General features: G+C 32.4%; 2 protein-coding genes across 3 annotated transcripts; one reads left to right on the top strand and one right to left on the bottom strand.

Annotated features, from left to right (window-relative positions):
* Positions 1 to 122: 122 nt before the first annotated feature.
* LOC105252962 (zinc finger protein 236) lies at positions 123 to 17,749 on the bottom strand. 2 transcript variants are annotated; one of them, XM_011260667.3, is made up of 25 exons: positions 17,423 to 17,749; positions 17,061 to 17,254; positions 16,730 to 16,845; positions 16,334 to 16,633; positions 16,003 to 16,137; positions 15,621 to 15,785; positions 8,831 to 8,968; positions 8,459 to 8,602; positions 8,216 to 8,333; positions 7,467 to 7,609; positions 7,182 to 7,398; positions 7,026 to 7,104; positions 6,726 to 6,861; positions 6,506 to 6,645; positions 5,910 to 6,263; positions 5,586 to 5,820; positions 5,270 to 5,504; positions 5,075 to 5,184; positions 4,750 to 4,989; positions 4,106 to 4,473; positions 3,900 to 4,038; positions 3,661 to 3,770; positions 2,980 to 3,223; positions 2,628 to 2,904; positions 123 to 1,348 (listed from the first exon to the last, which is right to left on the bottom strand). In XM_011260667.3, exons 2-25 carry the CDS (start codon positions 17,176 to 17,178, stop codon positions 165 to 167), a joined length of 5,445 nt encoding a protein of 1,814 aa, XP_011258969.1. In that variant the 5' UTR covers positions 17,179 to 17,254; positions 17,423 to 17,749; the 3' UTR covers positions 123 to 164. The 2 variants fall into 2 exon arrangements, with proteins under 2 accessions (XP_011258969.1, XP_011258970.1); XM_011260668.3 differs by lacking the exons at positions 15,621 to 15,785; positions 16,003 to 16,137; positions 16,334 to 16,633; ... (1 more) ...; positions 17,061 to 17,254; positions 17,423 to 17,749 and adding an exon at positions 9,408 to 10,445.
* A 226-nt stretch (positions 17,750 to 17,975) lies between these two features.
* On the top strand, positions 17,976 to 19,770 carry LOC105252963 (NADH dehydrogenase [ubiquinone] 1 alpha subcomplex subunit 7). Its single transcript, XM_011260670.3, has 4 exons — positions 17,976 to 18,177; positions 18,250 to 18,324; positions 19,230 to 19,408; positions 19,600 to 19,770. Exons 2-4 carry the CDS (start codon positions 18,256 to 18,258, stop codon positions 19,658 to 19,660), a joined length of 309 nt encoding a protein of 102 aa, XP_011258972.1. The 5' UTR covers positions 17,976 to 18,177; positions 18,250 to 18,255; the 3' UTR covers positions 19,661 to 19,770.
* The last annotated feature ends 46 nt before the right edge of the window (positions 19,771 to 19,816 follow it).

Here is a 19,816-nt window from a genome sequence, read left to right on the forward strand (position 1 = left end):
ACATTCTCTCGAAACTTCTTTGTTCGTGTTTGTTTGATATTTTGAAGCGTAGTATTTAATTATCGATAATTCATTTACGGCACATTTTTCATATCTATTCGCGTTCTGCTCGAATCTTTGCACAGGAGTATCTTTGAAAAAGAAACTTCTTCTCTCTTAACTATTTATTTGAGAAAATCTACCACCAGTATGTCATCCAGATTCATCAATTTGGCGTCCATTTCTTGATTTTCCTGCAGAAGTGTACCTAGCATCTGCTGGCCGTTTTTCAGTTTCTTCACGTCGAGCGTGACCAATTGATGAACGCGTTTCAGATGAGTCTGCAAATTGCACTTCTGCGTGAACGACTGCTTGCAGTGCGGACAAGGATACGGTCGGTCGCCGGTATGATGCTTCTGGTGTAGCTGCAACGTAAACTTTTGCGCGAATGACTTGTCACATTGTTCACACTTGTATGGCCGTTCGCCTGTATGGATACGCTTGTGCCGCTCCATTTGATATGGCTTCGTAAACGTCTTGCCGCATATGTCGCACTCCTTTCGTGACGATTGTGTCGAGGTTTTAGCTGTTCCCGTCGTCACCGCTCGACTATTACATGCTATCGTTGCTGATTGACCGCTCGTCTTTGTTTTGGATGCCTCGCCACTAATGTTTGTACCTTGATTCTGTACATGTACTATGGAAACAGGTGGCAAGCAATCGTTCATCTGAATAATTGCTGTATCGTTCGCATTCGTGGTAGTCGTCTCGCTTGGCACTTGGCTGGTTATCACTATCTGATGATTGGCGTCACCTAAAGTGCAAGTTTCCTGGAAGGGATTCGTACCGACTAATTCGATCATGTTGGTTGGCACTTCGGCGACGCCGTTTGCTCCTGGCTGCGTCGTCAGCATAGTATCGTCTGTTTGGATGGTAACGAGACCGTTTGCTAATAGAAATTGTAGGTTCGCTACCAGTTCATTGCTGTCGTTTAATGACAGCATGGAATTGTTGTTGAGAATCGTCGTTGTCGCATCGGTATGATTGAACGTGATTTGATTAGGCAGGTGATTCGTATCACCAAGGTTCATTTCAGTGTGCTCCAATGGGGAATAATCAAGAGTCTGCGGTGGCGCGATTTCACCGCTGTTGATCATGGTCTCCGTCGTCGTCCTCGATGTGTCCAGAGAATCGTTACCGATGCTTTCGAGGCTAGCCGCCGCTTCCGCCACTGCCGCGATCTTTTGATGTTTAGGCTTGCGTTTCGCGCCGCCCTTATGTTCTCTCGCATGCTTCTGCATATGCACCTTTTTATGACCCGAAGTGCGAAATCGCAGGTCGCACACGGGACACTTGAATGGCTTCGAACCTGAAAATTTGTCGCGAATTATTGTACTTATTCAAATTTTAAATAAGAGTTTTATGTATATCACGTGTATACGTATTGGGTGTTAAAAAAGTCTGGACATGGTCGAATATCTCGATAAGGAAGAGTTTTACTAGAAAGTGTTTCAGACAAAAGTTGTACGGCTTCGAGGGGGACATAACATGGTACCATTGGTTTAATCTTGAAGAGTCACCTAAAAGTCACGTGAAGGTCACCTCCAACTTTTTAAATGGGATACCCTATATACTTTTGCATATTCTCATAGCTTATTTCAAGATTTTTTCAAAACACTATAATGAAGTATTTTTTCATTGAATACTTTTCGAGTTATGAGGCTTGAAATCATTTCTTAATTTTACATAAACCATAAAATATCTAGCAAGATATTCATTTATCTTACCTTAATATTTTTACAAAATAATGAGAGGAATCGATTGGTGTAAAGAAAACATGTAGTTGTTTTTGAGAAAAAATATGTAATTGTTAATTGCAAATTACATATTTTTTCTCAAAAACAACTACATGTTTTCTTTACACCAATCGATTCTTTTCATTATTTTGTACATAAAGGTATTAAGACAAGATAATTAAAAAATGAATATTTTATTAGATATTTTATGGTTTATATAAAATTAAGATATTACTTTAAGCCTCATAACTTGAAAAATACTCAATGAAAAAATACTTTATTATATAGTGTTTTGGAAAGCTCTCGATATAAGCTACAAGAATATGTAATGAGAAAAAGTAAGTTCCATTTAAGAAATTGAAGGGATCTTCATGTGTCCTTCAAATAACTCTTCAAGGTCAAACCAATGATACCATGTTATGTTCCCCTCGAAGCCATACAACTTTTGTCTGAAACACTTTCTAGTAAAACTCTTCTTTATCGAGATATTCGATCATGTCCAGACTTTTTTTTTTAACACCCAGTATAATTATAACATTTAAAAATTTTAAATCGATAACTTATTTTTTGATTCTAATTTATATGCAAATATAAATTTTGAAATAAAGATTAAGCTATCGTTACAGAAAAATGTGGCAACGATGAAACTGTTATATTTTAGAAATGATTATAAATGTTATAATATTATTAAATGTTATTTTTTTTTAAAGAAGAGAAGCAAAGTATATAAATTAAAAAAAGAATTAAATATTAAATTTAAAAGAAATTTAATTTTAAGCAAAGATCCTTTCTCTTACCTCTTTTAATTACATTATATATCACTTTGTTATACATATTTATTAAATTACTCACCTGTATGCAGTCGCATGTGGACCTTCAAACTGCCCTTCGTAGCAAACATGCTGTTGCAAACATGACAGCAGAATGTCTTCTTGCCCGTGTGAACCTTCATATGCGAGTCCAGAGTACACTTAACTGCAAAGCTCTTGCTGCAGTGATCGCACTTGTACGGTCGCTCGCCCGTGTGCGTGCGAATATGCCTAATAAGATCACTCGGCTTCCGGAAGGTTTTTGGACAGTACTTGCATTTATTCGTATATTCTTTCGTTTCTTTTTTCCCCGCGTTTTCCTGAACGATCAAATGCCATTTGATACAAGTGTAAAAAATATTTTAAAAAGTGATGAAAATATTACGTGTACTCACGTCCACGCGATCCATGGATTTTCTCTCGGCAACCGCGTCCATCAATACCTTCTCAGATACCGACGAGTCCGGATTTACTGGGACATCTAGTGTCATTATTGACGGAAGACGAGAACTGGAGGAAATCGTTTCCTTCTCGTTCGATTCCACGCGTACAACTTTCAAAACTCCGCTATGCATTTTGCTGTGATGTTTCAATTGTGATTTGTTGTCCAATACTTTCTTACAAGTTGTACATTTCAGCCTATGACATATAAAACTAGATTTTTAGATTTTCTACTGAAATGAGTTTGAGAGATAAAACAATTAAGATTTGATGAGAGAAAACAGGATTAGTAAAAATAAAATACGTAAAAGAATTAAGGTTTGATGAGAGAAAAGAAAAAAGAAGATAGAAGAAAAAAAAAAGTAAAAAAAATAAATAAAATAGTTAATTTTTTATATGAATTTATTTATGTAATTTAAATATAAATAATTTTTTAAGACTTTATAAGACATTTATAAGACTTTATAAGATTTTTTAAGACATTAAATTTAAATAATTTAATGATAAATATTTAAATTAATATTTAAAATAATTTCATTAATGAAAATTAATAATAGAAAATTAATAAAAATTATTAATAAAAATTAGTAGATACACTTATTGTTCTACTTAAATGTTCTACTTAAATTGCTTACTCTGTATGCAGTCTTTTTGTGTGTCTGCTGAGACCACCATTCGTATGGAATCGCTGAGAACACTTTGGACATTCGTACAGTTTGGAACCACAATGAGATTCTAAATGTTCCTACAAATTATGTTAATTTTATTGAATAAATAGGTTTTATTATAATTATAGATTTAGATTGCACACACAAATATTTAATATTATCATTGTATAAATGTATAACCATTGTATAAATATTCGGAAAATTACCTTTAATCTTTCTGCCGTGAAATCATTACGATGGCATATGTGGCATTCTAACAAATTATTGTATTCTGATATTTTGGCCGACCTATTCGTTCCAGAAGAAATGAGTGTCTCCGGCTGCATTGGACTTTGGAAGTTCTTCCTACAAGTATCTTTTTTTTAATTGCTCGCTAATAACTCAATTTCACGTATAAAATAGAAGGACTTACATGAATAAAGAATTTCGTTCACTCTCACATGATATAACATTACTTTTCTGTGGCATTCTTTCAGGTTCAGTCGTGCTTTGCATTTCGAGCAAACCGTTTGTAGTATCCGTTTTCGCAATAACTTTTGAATATTTCGATGGACATACTTGCGAAAGATTTACTAATTCCGAACAATTATCCTTAGGATTTATTACCATCAAATGAGCGTTCTTCGTAATTGCAGAAGGGTCTATACTATCAACTGTAGTAACTGGAATAGCTCGTTGTTCTTCTCGCTGTTTATTGCCTCCTTCTATGGATTTCGACAAAATATCAGACATGCTCGTCGTGTTGGTCGGATTCAAACCAATGTCCATCTCACTGTCCGTCTACAAAAATGATTATTGAAATTTATATTTCAAAATTTATTAATATTAATATTTTATTAATATTATTAATATTTATATAAAGAATTATTAATATTTATTATTTTAAGATTATTAATATTTATTATTATTAAGATTATTAGTATTTATATAAAGAAATAATCAGAGAAATAAAGTGTACACACATGTTTTGTTGTTGATATTTTAGTTATAAAATCATAGAATCATAGATAAAATCTCAGATAGAATCATGTTTTCTGACGTAGAAAGTGCATTTACCTGTAATGTAATCTGGCTCATATCAAATGAATCGAATTGCGACGTGAATATAGTATTGCCAGATGAATCTAGATTTTTGTTATGTTCATAAATTATATTGAGCACTGGCTGTTCTCTGGAATTGAGAGAACTCGTATTCGTCTCGTCTATCTGCTTTGGTAGATTGTTTGCCAGTCCAAGATTCATGTCAATATTAAACAGCTGTTGATTCAGTGTCTCCTCGATCTCTCGTATGCTTTCCTACAAAATTTTTTACCAATGTTATTCTTTTTTCTTTATATTATAATGTTTATGCACATCTTTTAAAATTATTAAAGTTATGTACCGCTGTGAGAGTTTGATCCCCAGAGTAATGAGACAACGTAATAGTGCCAGTTTCATCGGCATGTAAAGTTTGCGAAGTTCCTAAATTAGTTGTGTCAACAGATAAATTTTCTGAAAGATATAATCATATATAAATATATATAATTCACTTTTTTTCAAAATGTAATGTATATTTTATATTTATTGGAAAACATACGGTTTGTTACCGCTGTCGTGTTATTTGTCAATAAGAAGGACTTATCCTTTTCTGCATTGATATTTTGAAATTGATCAGAAAAGGCCTGCGTGAAATCTGGCGCCATTTGCGGTTGAAACGATACTTCCATATCTTCGGCAAGAGTAATTTCCGGTAGAGCTGCCGAGCCAGCCTCTTTATTTTCTCTCAAAGGCTGTTGTTCCTTCTGCTCTTGCGTCTTTTGTTCCTCCAATTGCTGTTTAGTTATAACATAGATAAAACTTTAATACTTTAATACGTTTTATCGATAAGTTTTTTACGATGATTAAATATGTACCCGTTGCACCAGTTCATGCTTGTGTCTTTTTATGTGTTTTCGACAATTGACGTACGTCTTAAACGTTTTATGACAATATGGACACATAAATGGCCTTTTGTTGCTATGTGTGACCAAATGTCTCTTCATGCTGCTTTGTGTGGAGAATTTTGTATTGCATATTGAACAACTGTATGGCCTCGCATCATCGTGCGTATGCAAATGAGATTTCAGGACACTGTTTGATGTAAATCTCCTGTAAAAACGACACCATAAAAATTTTTGTTAACGGTCTGGAGAGAAGATCTTTGTAATTAATCTGTGATTAAGTAAAAAATTTCAAACCTGTCGCATTTAGAGCATTTGTAAGGACGTTCGCCCGTGTGTCTACGATGATGTTGCTTCAAATGGCTGACTTTTCTAAATGCAGCATGACAGACCCAACACTCATGTGGCCTGGTCGCGCCGGCATTCTCGTACAATTGCTTTTGCTTCGACTGCACTTGGGCAAAGCTAATCTTGTTACCGGCATCACTGATAACAAGTGGTTCCTGTAGTACTACTTGCGATACTAGACTTTCTGCCTCTGGAGATATTTTGGGTTTCTCGCGCATATGACATTTCATATGATTTTTCAGGATGATGCTGGAGTTGAATAATTTACTGCAGATACTGCATTTATGTGGTTTCATATGTAATCTGAAAAGAAAAATAAATTTTCACTAAATATTGATAATGTTTTATATAGGATATACAAATAAATATAAGTATCTTATGATGCTTATGTCAGAAAAGAACAAAAGAAAAATATGCAATAAGTAAAGGAAGATTAAAAAATAACAGTAAAAAGAGAATAAAATAAAAATTATAAATACATGTATAAAAATTTAGTTATATTTTAAAATAAGTCAGATTATATTATATGCATCGAAGAAGCTTACCTTGTGTGAGAAGTAAGACTACTATGACAAGCGAAGGTTTTGTTGCAGGAGGTGCAAGCATATTTCTTTACTCCGGTATGAGTTCGCTCGTGCGCTATCATTGTCGATTTTAGCGCGAAGGAACGCACGCAATACATACACTGAAAGACATAGAATGACTTCATTATTTTTTGTCCTCTCATGTCCTTTTTAGCTGGAAATGAACGAAAAATCTATCTACCTTGAAGGGCTTTTCCTGCGTGTGCACTCGCAAATGTCGTATTAAGTCAGATGGTTTTTTGAATTCTTTCGGGCAAAACGAACATACATACCACCGTACGTTTCCTATGCAGCGTTGTTTTATGGCATGGTATTTCCTACAAATAAAGTTTTATTAATTTTCTAACATACAATAGCATACATAGTGTTTTTTATCGCATTTAATAGTTATTATCTATATTTTTACATCATCAAATTTTTAAAATTGCAGATCTACTTTCGGTCATGATTTTATATTTTCACGCAGAATAAAGAGAATTACCTTGAAGTATTGCCAGCAGTCTTGTCCAACAATGTGACATACGTTGTTGGTGAATCCGTCTTTTTCGGTTCTGCGATTTCTGTTGCGAGTAAAAAAACATTAGATATAGTTCATTTCGTAATGAATGAAGAGTATGAAAGACATAGAGAAAATTACCTTTCGAAACAACTTCATTCTTATTCGGCAAACCACTATTTTTCAACGCCTGTTGAAGGATATCGTTCTGCTCTGCATTCAGCGTCCCGGAATCTGCGGTATTATTTACGACGGCTTCCAAAGACGCCAACTGCGATATAACGCTATCAACTGTCGCACGCATGTCAGCTTCCGAAGAGATAGCAGAATTAACTGCCGAGGATTTATCGGCAGATTCCTAAACAAGTATCATGTTTCTTCATCCGAATCATTCTAACGCAGAACAAGCGAAATATCTCTGCTTACCTCCTCTGGATTAGAATGTACTCGCTTTATGTGGCCGTTTAAACTGCCCAGCTTCTTGAAAATGCAAGAGCAATAAGAGCAGGCGTACGTGGGCTCACCTTCTGGCGCATTATGTACTCTGAGTATATGTGCTTTTAGGTTTCCTGAAAAATTGAAGAATAGAAGTAAAAAAATCTTCAATGGATATGGAATAACTACACAGAGAAAAATATCAATCTACTGCCAAGAAAAGCGATTACTCAGTTTATTTTTCTTTTCTTAAGTAATAGTTTTCTTCAATAAAGAATATATTCTTGATAATAATCTTAAAATATATTCATCACAAGTGTTAGAAAATCATTATCATGTACTCAAAAGAAGAATTTATTTTCTCTTCAAGAATATTGTAAAGTTGTATCAAAGAAAAATCAAACTTACTTTACGTCAACTCTTGTAGTAAGCAAACCAAATTTTTGTTTTAATTTAATATTCTTGACTAAATTACTGCACTTACTAAAATTCAGAATATATTCAATTAAATTTCATGCTTGTGGTAAACTTATGATATATTTGCGGATATACAAACTTATGATATACTTAAAATAAATAATATTTACTTGAATACAGTATACATTTTTCTCTGTGTACTATCGATGTAGAACAATTTTTTTATCACGTTTCCGACGCATTACATTAATAATATAATATTATTATATTATTATATGTAATATGTATTATTACATTATTATATTGATCGCAAATTTTCGAACCTTTCTGGCCAAATTTGGCACTGCAGAGGCTGCAGCTGTGCGGTCGGATACCGTTGTGTTGCCGCGCGTGAATTTGTAGCGAACTTTTTTGCGTGAATGCCTTGGTGCAAAGGGTGCACTGCACAAATAAAAACATAAAACGTAAAAACACGTAAAACGATCATTTGTTCAAATCATGTTGTTTTATATGCAAGTAAATGCAATAAGCAATTTGTTTCATATATGCAGATAAAAAGCATTTACCTTAAATGGTTTCTCTCCAGTATGCACTCTGATATGTCGCATCAATTGGCTCGGTTTTTGAAAATTCTTCAAACATATGGTACATTTATACATTGTTTTATGTTTCGTTCCTCTCTTAGTTTGCTTTACTATCTTCGTCTGTAGCTGTGGAGAAATAAACGAAATAAGCGATAAGACCCCCGGAGAGCAAAGCTGTTTATTAGAAGCATACAGGAGCACATTCTTTTCAAGGGAAAAAAGATAAAAAAATCATTACCGCAGTTTTATGTTAAAAAAGACCGATAAAAAGGAGAATAATTTATGAAACATTGCCAATGTTATTGATCCGCTTATCGAACAGCTTATGACACTCGATAAGTTTTTCCTACTCACCCTATAATGTTCGCGAATGTGCATTCGGTAGAGAGCTGGTTGCGTGAATTGCTTGTTGCATAATTTACACTTTCGTACACCAACATCCTCATTTGCCCACTTTTCTCCATGAAGCTTCAAATGCGCATCCAGTTGAGCCTAAAAAAATTATTAAAACAATTATTTTTAATAAAATCTGCATAGTAATTAAATATACATTATATATTTTAATATATATATATATATATATATATATATAAAATATTATATTTTAATTAAAATTATATATATATATATATATATATATATATAAAATATTATATTTTAATTAAAATTATATATATATATATATAATATTATATTTTATATTATTTTATATATTATATTACATATATATGTGTGTGTGTGTGTTTTTCTAATTATGTGTACATGTGTGTACATGTATGTATGTATGTACAAAATAAAATTAGTTTAAAATATTTTTTATTTTAATTATCTTAAATTATATACATGACATTCTTTATAAAGTATAATATCTCTTTTCATTTCGAGTTCCTTGTGGGTATAATAATTGTAGGGATTATTGAAATTGATATACCTTATAATACTGAGCGCTGATTCCAAGAGCAAGATGGAACACGCGCGTGCAGATGAAGAGAAGCGCGAAATTCAGGCAGTCGACGGCAAGCGACATATCGGAAGACGGCACGGATTATGTCGTGTAACATAAAGTAATACGCACCAGTGGGCAGTGAGTACTTATATGGCAGTGCTTGGAGCAAAAAGTAGGACGAACACAAGGGATTGAACACAACGCGGTGACCCACCGCGAATTATCGCGACTATCGATCGTTTCGTCTCGAAAAAGTGTCGTTTTTTTTTCTTGATGATAAAGAACGAAGGAACACAAAATATTGAACACAAAATTCGACTTATCACTATCGCGTGTCGATAGTAAATTAAATCATTGCTCGCGCCTGTATGACTTGTGTCTCTTATTGTCTTCTATCGATAAAAAATAAAAAGAAAAAAGAAGAAAAATATAATTTAGAGATCAGATAAAGCACTCGTCTTCGAGAATTCTACTCGCTTTCGTGGATCGAATATAGCAATTATAATTAGCGTGCGTAATAAATTATACAGAGCTTTATTACGTAGCCTTCACGTGATCGTGCGACAAACAGACTGCAAAAGCTGGAGTTTCACTTTCTGCTTTCTTCTTTTCTCTCTATTCTTTTTTTGTTATTCTCTTTATTCCTCTTTTCTGATCATTCGCGTAATAAATATATAAAAGGAAATTTTCTTTCTATTCTTCTCCTCTATCTTTTCCTATCATTGTTTCCTTCCCTTCCTATTTTTTTCTATCTTTCTTTAGCGGATTTAATATCTCAGTGCAATATAATAAATTCTCTTCTCTCCTCCCTTTTTCTCTCTTCTTGCAGGTCGAGTTCTTGAAGACGAGTCTCGAGATCGTCGAGATTGCGCCGAGAGGCTTCTTAATTCCCGCCGCGACCAGTATCACGCCTCCAAAGGAGGACATTGCACTTTTTCCGGCACGTATGCCGCTCGCGGTCCAGCAGCTTCCTCCCCGCGCGCCGATTGATCTTCCCAAAGTCGGCCGCTCTTCCTCTCCGTCATCTCCTCTCTCTTCCGCCTGCAGGCCACCGTAGTCCTTTTCCTCTTCCGCTTGATCGTCCTACGCAACTTCTCGTCTCTTCCTTCTCCTCTTCCTCGTGCGTTTCCCTCCTCTCGAATTTCGCTTTCCCTTTCTCGCGATGCTTCTGCTGCGACGATAAGATTTCGGTCAGCCAGCGAGAGACACGTTGCTCGCATCTCGGATTCTTCAGATGCTGCCGACAAACACCATACGAGTCGGCAATCTGCATAAGTAAACTTTAGACATAGCTCTCTACACAGAAAAAAAGGACATTCTTATTTTGAAGATATATTTAGCTTTAACATGGAAATCTTGAAACGAGATTATATTGCGTTAATTAAAGAAAAATATAATTGTTTGAATAACTGCTTACTTGAATGAAGCCATTTTATATAGTTGAATCAAGAAAAGTATATTCTTATGATTTAAGATTTAATTTTCTTCAATGGAAAAGAAACAATGTTGGATAGAAAATAACATTTTTAAATCAAAGATTATAATTTTTTTTAAAGTAGAATTAAATAATTATATATTCTTGAGACGACAATTACAATATTAAAATAAGACTATAATATTGTTGAAATTTAAAATTATTAAATTCTTTCTAAGAAGATTATAAATTGTTGCGTATATACGAAACAATGAACGCGTTAGTTTAAGTATATAAGTTTTGATTTGGCATTTATTTTTTTTCTGTGTATAAGATTTTATGATAAACAAAGAATGAGAATAATGAAAAGAAAGAATAATGAAGCTTTTCTTTCAATGATTTAAATCTTGTCTGCAATTTGCACATCGAAAGTCTAAAGTTTCTCGAAATAAATCATTTCGGCAAACATTATTTCTTTTCTTCTAATCTTCGTATAGCTCTAGATTTTACTCCACGTACCAGTGTAACATTTATAAGATTAAAAAAATCTGGATCGAATCGGCGGTTTTTGCTGTAAGATTTCTTCTATCGAAGCACATCCAAAGAACGCAGAACATCTAATCACGTCGGACGATCCAGGAAACGACCTCCGGCTTCGATATACCGCTCACCACCGAGGACAGCATTCTTATCGAGTCGCCAACTACTCGAAATAATATTTTTCCACACTTTCTGTTTTTTTCACAATCCTTAAATCCTTCTTATATACAAAACAATTATATAGGACAATCGGATTAGAATTAACTTTGAAGAATTTTGGACGGTGAAAAGGACGGTTTCATAGAAATTTTGTGAAAAATCGGCGATTCTCTTTTCTTTCAGCAGTTGGAAGTGAAGATAATCGAGACAGCAAAAATCATTGCACTATAACAAATCGGTAATATAGCCTCGGGTATCAAATAGCTGTTTTTCTTTCACCCCGTAATGTCGTCACCAGATTTCGTCGAGTGCTTTTTTCTGATCTCCGTCTTCTTCAATGTGTTCTTACACGCGCTGCGCTGTCAGATTATTATTACTTGCGTGCGTAAACAGGCGCCTCCGCAAAAGATCAGTGAGCTAAACTAAGTCTTCCAAGAAAAAACTTGATCTATTTTATAGTGGCACACATACGCACCAAGTATGACATTTATCGATTATATTTTAATATCACGATTGCGATTTAAATATCGCTTGGGAACGATTTGGACAAAATATCCGAAGAATTGTATTTTCTCAGGATTATTATGTTACTAATAATAGCGAGTTATCGGCGACTATATCCTCGCTCTTCCTGGTAAAGTTCAACGGTTCGGTTCTTATCAACGCCGGTCGCATTGTCGACGTTTTTATTCCGTTCGGTGAAATTTCTTTCTTCTCCTCCACTGTACTTCTTTCACAGAGTCACGTTTTACGTTCGTTATCCTTCACCTGTACGTATTCACCGTAGACTCTCAATCCAAGAGGCATCTGCTCCACCTACGTAACAAACGCACGTTAATTATTTATGCTCATTTCTTCTTCCTATACATTTCGTTTCACATCATGTCACACCGTGTACCAGCAAGAAACATCATCTGCACAATTTCTATCACGAATCTTAGTCCTTCTCCCCCAGAGAAGACAAGCGGAGTTCCTCGAAAAGCTTTCAAATCCGACGACAGAGAAAATATACAAATATATGAAGGAGCAGGCGTAAAAACTGCCAAGAAGACTGCCTCTGTTCCGAAAGGAAAAATTCTTTCCAACATTTAAATATAAAATATCACGCAATTGTAATTTAGAATTTGTAGCATTAATTATCAAATAGTCCTGTAGAGAAATGATGTTTATGTAAATTGTTTATTATCTCGATTCGTTTATTTCTTCAGCGATGAATCCTAGCAAGAGGTTCACGTAAAAACAATAACGGTGAAGTATAATATAGATAGTGACAATATAAAGTCTTGAAAGTGATTATAATTTAATTAATTAACATATCACGTTTCCTATCATCAATTAAATTAAAGAGAAAAAATTAAAATGACTATGAGTACTTTAACGAATATGAATTCTCGCGACACACTAGTGACACATATGCAGCGTCCTTCGACTTTGGCGAAACCGTACATTTCGTTTGAAGAGATATGAGATGACAAGCGCGAGCATGTGCACTTCACGAGTACTCGCCGCTCACTGATGAAGCGACTACAAACCGAAAGTATCGCTTACGTCGTCGTTCAAATACTCCTCATACTCATCATCATCATAATCGACTCTCTCTCCGTGAGTTGTTATACTCTCAGATTCGCCCAAAATATCACAATATATAAATTAAATTACACCCACAGTTTATAACATTTCCATATAACTTCAAAATTGAACTTGAAGATCAAAAGTTTGTACTATTTTTAGATAAAACTTTATTATTTTTGCATTCTTCTCTAATCTTTCTCTTCATTCTTGAAATAATTCTTTTAAATGTACACTTTTTTTGTATTTATCTCTCAAATTTTTACATTTTTTTCTTAATATTTTTTTTTTAAATTAAATAATTCAAATATTTTCTATTTTAATTTATTTTATTCTTGAAATATTTTCTATTTCTCTTTTTCCTCAAAAATAAATTTTTAAATCATATTCTTGAAAAATTACCTTTAAAAGAATGATTTTTTCCTTTCTGGTTAAAATTATAATATTCAAGCGCGTGTAATTTAGTGTTTCAAAACATTTCTGGCTATGATTTCTGCCATTCATAGATTTTCGTTCTTCTTAATGTCTGTTCAAATGCGGCCAAATGAGACGATGCGTTTCCTAGAGTCTGTTTCATATCTCATCGTTACATGCGTACATGTGGGCGTACGGCGCGTGTCGGCGGTCAAATGCGAGAGCAATCGAGGGAGATCTGTATGAGATCATGCGATTCGGTTGCGTAATTTGTGGCATTAATACAGCTGTTGCTATTTTCCCATGTTTTATTAATCCATGTCGCGTTGCGAGTGATCCTAATCGATTTTTTATTATCTCTGCAAGCTCGGAAAGTCACTCCGGAATCTCAATATTACATCAAAGACATTTTTTTCTGCATTCTGAAAAACGTACACTCTTTTTCAATTCGAAATCAATAACAAATGCACAATCGAAAACATGTGCTATCTCGAATGACTCATTAATTTCATTCCTATTTAATTCTTAATTAATATAGATACGTCTATAAATACATATTAAAGACGAAGCGCCTGAATAATCATCGCTTGCAAAGTATTGCAAGGCTAATTATTGCGGATATACTTTGATGACGCTATGAGATAATGTCCTCTCTTAGTCTTTGAGAGCGCGCGCGCGCGCATTCGAGAGAATTATTAAATCCATCTCCTCCGTTTATTCGACTGCAGTCAGTTACGAGGACATGACGAAACGAAGAGAATCACTGGTGCCTATCTTCTTCTCTATGATCGTTTAATTTTGGTCAGCAAACGGCGAATAGATAAGTCGTCACGGGTCGCCAAGATCGACCTTTGATTGAACGGAGTAAAAAATCAAGATTCGTCTCTTATATCGAGTTATATCCACATTGCATTAGCATAATTAAATTTTATTTATATGTTATCTCTCTCTCTCTCTCTCTCTCTCTCTCTCTTCTTCGTTATACAATAAATACATATAGATCCTATCCCGCAATTATTTAATATGAATAGAATTGCTATATGGTAAATGTCATCTCAAACAAATTACAATATTTTTTATAAAATTTATGTTAAATAAGTAATTAAAATTTGCTTGTTATCGAACGGGATTTATGAGCGCTTGATTCACTTCAATTCGAATGAAATCAATTCGAAACATGAGGCTCAATTGCGGAATGAACAAATATGAGATAAAACAGCCAACAGCCTTTAGCCTTTAATGTTACAGGTAATAACACACACACACACACACGCACTCTCTCTCTCTCTCTCTCTCTCTCTCTCTCTCTCTCTCTCTCTATATATATATATATATATATATATATATATATATATATACAGGGTGTATCTTAAAAAGTCCCACTAAGTAAATAGCGTTATTCTTGATTAAAAACCGAGTCGAAAAGTCCTGAACCATTTTTTTCCATAATGCTTAATAAAGCAGTAATTAATGAGTAAAGTTGCGTCAATAAAAAGACAAACTTCCTCGTTATCAACATATGAAAATTTGGATAAGCAAAAAAATAAACTGTTTTGTGTTAATTTTTAAACAATTCATCTTTTCAGAAATCTTTTTAATACTTAAATCTGATTAATTATTTAATGAATCTTGGAAAAAAAATGGTTCAGGACTTTTCGACTCGGTTTTTAATCAGGAATAACGCTATTTGCTTAGTGGGAGCTTTTTAAGATACACCTTGTATATATACACAAACACTGTATATTCACAATAATCAATGTTATCGATAAAATAATCTGTGAACGTGACAGAATATTAATAAATTGATCTTATGTAGCATAATAACATATGTGCATATAAAGTTTGTTTTAAAAAAGTGCCAGGTAATATTTCAAAAATTAGTCTTGAAATAATGTATAGTCTGTGATACATTTTGTATGTCATTTATAAAGATTAAACACAGAAATATTAAATCTTTAAAAAGTCCTACATTATTTTAAAAGTCCTACATTATTTTAAATGCAGAAAAAAATTTCATGTGTATATAAAAATGATGTGTATATGAAATTTTATATAAAATAAATATTTTTAATATTTTAATTATAAATATTATAATTACTTACTTTTGTTGAAAAGGCGTCTTCACATTCCGTGCAGAAAAGATTCTCCTCCTTCACATGTAGCAGCATATGAGATTTGAGACTCGCCATTCTAGTGTATTTCCTACCACATTCGGGACATTTCGGGTCGCCGATATTATGCGTTGCCATATGAAGCGTGAAATTTGTCTGCAATGATGCCATTGTACAGAGTTACTAAATTGAATCCGACTATTGTATTAAAGATTAAATGAGAAGCAATTTTCACTATTGTTAATCTATTTTTATAAAAGATTAATCAATGATTGAATAAATTTATGACAAAATTGTAACTGTTTTACAGCTTATTAGTTGTTTCTGATATATTTTTCTTTTTATCAATAAGAAAAATAGCAAAAGAACTTACAGGAATATTAAAAGATGCTGGGCACTTTGGGCATCTGTGCGGTTTTTCTTCGGCATGATTTTCCATATGTCTACGGTATAACATTTGTTTAGTAAATTCTTGTCCACATATATCACATTTCAAAGATTGTGTATTCTGCAACAGATATAATAATATATGTGTGATTTTTCTAGATTGAAAATTTTTAACTATGAAATTATGTAAATTTCTAAAAAATATATAAATATTGAATTTATTTTATTATACAATGTGACTCTTTTTTGTAATAATTGTGTAAGCACATTTTATAATAAAATGAAAATTTCTAATATAAAAATATTTTTAATATTACCTCAGTCTTTTTTGGTCTCCCTGGAGACTTTTTATGTACAGCTGTAGATATAGATTTATTTTTAAGATAATTGTCAATTGTTGTTTGCCCCTCTGTTTGCCTCTTACAATTCTCCTCTTTATTTAGTAATATGCTGCTATCTTCTCTGATAGACAAAGGCTCTGTAATTGCACATTCATTTACATTCTGTACTACTTTCAATTGCTCCGTAATCATAGACGCATTCTGTTGTATTGGAAGTAGGTTTACTTGTTGCATTACAGTTCCTGATGAACCTTCTACATTTAATTGAAAAATAGGCTAAAACAAAAATTAATTTATTACATTAAATAATTAAATCAATAAAAAAACTGTGTTTACAATTTAATTTTTTTAAGGTGCTTTAAGTACACATACCGAATGTAATACAAAGTTTCCATCTACAGTTTTTATCAGTGCTGAAGACATTATATTATTTTGTGGCATTAATGTAATAGGGGTCGTCATGATTTCCCATGTACCATCTTCATGTTCTAGAAAAAAATTATATTTTTAATGATCTTTAAACTAACTATATATATATATATATATATATATATATATATATAGACTAATTTAAAAATCTTTAATTATTATATATACAAAGAGAAACATAGGAGATATCTATTAAAATAAACTCTTAATATATAACTCTGTATTTTTGCTAATTATTCATGCTTTAATATATTAAATATTATTGTTCTCTTACCACCCATTGCGAAAAGTGTATGACCATCATCGGTGGTGATAAAACCAATCGGTACTGTATCACTGGAGTCAGTAAATTCCATAATTACGTTCTGCTCTGTTAACATATTGGCAGACATACTCTTAACGTGACAATGACAATAACAATCTTCAGATGACAAACGAAATCACTTATGCAAGTCCACACATAATTTGCTGCAAATAATAATTAAACATAGTACATTTAACTGTTATAATTCTTACTGTAATATAGAGCTGTCATTAATATAATATAACATTAATATAATTAAATGTCAAGCTTTGAGAGTCTAACCTATCATGGATTGTTTCGTTGGTTTTCGAGCGGTATTAAAATGAAATTACCTTTATATATTACTTTCGATTGCGATAAAAACACCGTCGATGGGATTCTTTCGTTCGCAATATATTTGCCTCACATATGTTCTCTTATCTACCACATGCAAATGTCAACCATATGTTGTTCTCTCTCGCTATTCTTCCTGTTTGTTCCACCCCATTTTTTTCAAAGTCGTGTGAATCGTTGGTAGACATTTGTCACGAACGCTACGCATATTTCTCTTCTTCAATCGCTTTTTTTCTGTTGCAACTAATACCGTTTCTGCCAAATTGACGCGTGATCACATATATTATTCGTATGATGTTAGCCGACACTAACACTATTTTTAAAAAATAAATTATGAAATCGATGGTTCATTTTCATTTGTAAATTATTGTAGTGCAATCATTTTCGTTTGTTAGTTTAGAATCAATTTTTAATTAATTATTTAATTAACTAATCGGTATGTATTATAAAATAATTTTTTTTTTAATCAATTGTATTTTGTTTGTAGAGTTTTGAGTTATTTATATATATTGCATGTGTCAATGAGCTAGAGAGAGAGAGAGAGAGAGAGAGTGAGGGGAATCAAATATGAAAGAGTAAGCGAGATAGAAGTTCAGATGGCGTTACTGATCAACTTATTTATTTCGCGCCATTGAACTGGAAAGGCAGAGAAGATGTTCTAGATACTTTGAAGTGTTTGATTGACCAATCAGGACAGGAGTAAAAAATTTTCTAACCTGCGAGTCGTCTTCTCTCCGATTGCAATAAATATTGTGTTAGATTTAATTATTTGTCAATATAAATCGGTTAATTTATTCAGAAATTAATTATATATTAATTTATTCAGAAAAGCATGTCGGGCCCGGTTGCACACAGGAATGTTGGACCACTGCTACAAATGTTTCGAGATTTAGTCCGTGGTGTAAGTATGACATTTACTCCAATTATATAATGTTTTTTTTTATATGTTTACTTGCTACAAATTATATTGGTATTTGATTTATTAATATCAAAAAGATTTTCCGGATAAAATGAGTCATTTATTTTAAGGATGTTTTGTATGTACAATTCCAGCAAAAAGTAGCTGAAAATTAATATTGACGAATATCTATTTTTGGTATTTTGAGTAAGAAATTGTGTGGAATATTACAATTTGATCAGAGATGTATTTTTTAATATTTGTTGCGTTTTTGCTGAAATATTCCGAATTTTGTTAATCGAAATGATTAACTTTTGGCAGAGAATTTCGCCTTGTGACAGATACATGGCTAATTTCATTGAATTATATTTAATATCTTTTTAACCAGTTAGTATTTGTATAATATTATTTGACCAAATATTTCCTCTGCATCTAAACTTTTGCAAATTTTAAACAAATTCTGAATATTATTTCCATGTGTTTTTGTCATTTGAATCGATGTGGTTATACGTTTCTCATAAAAACACATGTTAATTCAGTGCAAATTAAAATCCTTATAACTTGTGAACGTTTCAGTGAACGATTTAAAAATTGTACTGAAGATTCTAAACATATGTAAGGACATTCTGTACAATTTTCATCAAATTCTCAATATTTTGAAAATAGCTACAAAACATCCTTAAAACAATTAATGTTTTATTTTGAAGTTATATATCTTTATCAAAAAAATTGAATTTAATTTGCAGAAATTGAGTGAAGCAAATATTTTCAGGAAAAATATATTGTATTTAAATTAGTTTCCCTTATTTTCAACCTTATTTTAAACTTGCGTTTTTTCTTGATACAAAAATATAGTTTTAGAAGTTTTAAAACTTCAGATAACATTTCATTTTGTTTATGTGTTACAGAAGAAAATTGTGATAGCAATTAGATTTGCTGATGAACAAGCAGCGCGTACTCAACCTCCACCACAGATACCAGGAGGTCCATATCATAAGACCTCTCAGATTTATTATTACAGTCGAGACGCGAGACGGGAAGTTGAACCACCATTGTTGATTAGTGGATCAAAGCAGATTGGCACAGAGTAAGTATATTATATTCACCATTTAAATTTAGTTAAAGAAAGCAAAATTAATGTATATATTTTTGAAACATGTATACTTTGTGCAAGACATATTATGTAAATATTTAGTAGAATAATTTTGGAAAAATAATTCATAAAAAAAAAGAAAACTCTTTTTTTATATATTGATACATATTCCTTAAAACTTTTAGGAATGAGTCTCCAGCTGAAGAAAAATATCTTACTCCAGGAAAAGCTTACAATTGGGATTAATTTCATAAAAAATTGAACTAGAGGATATTATATTGATGTAATATATCATTTAGTGATAGATGTTTCTGACATAATTATTGTACATAGCAAATAAATTAAGTTTCTTAATATATTGTATAATTGGCTATTTGTTATATTCTTCTAAAAAGATATTAT

This window comes from Camponotus floridanus, unplaced genomic scaffold (assembly GCF_003227725.1).
Source record: "Camponotus floridanus strain SB8 unplaced genomic scaffold, Cflo_v7.5 scaffold157, whole genome shotgun sequence".
Taxonomy (NCBI): domain Eukaryota; kingdom Metazoa; phylum Arthropoda; class Insecta; order Hymenoptera; family Formicidae; genus Camponotus; species Camponotus floridanus.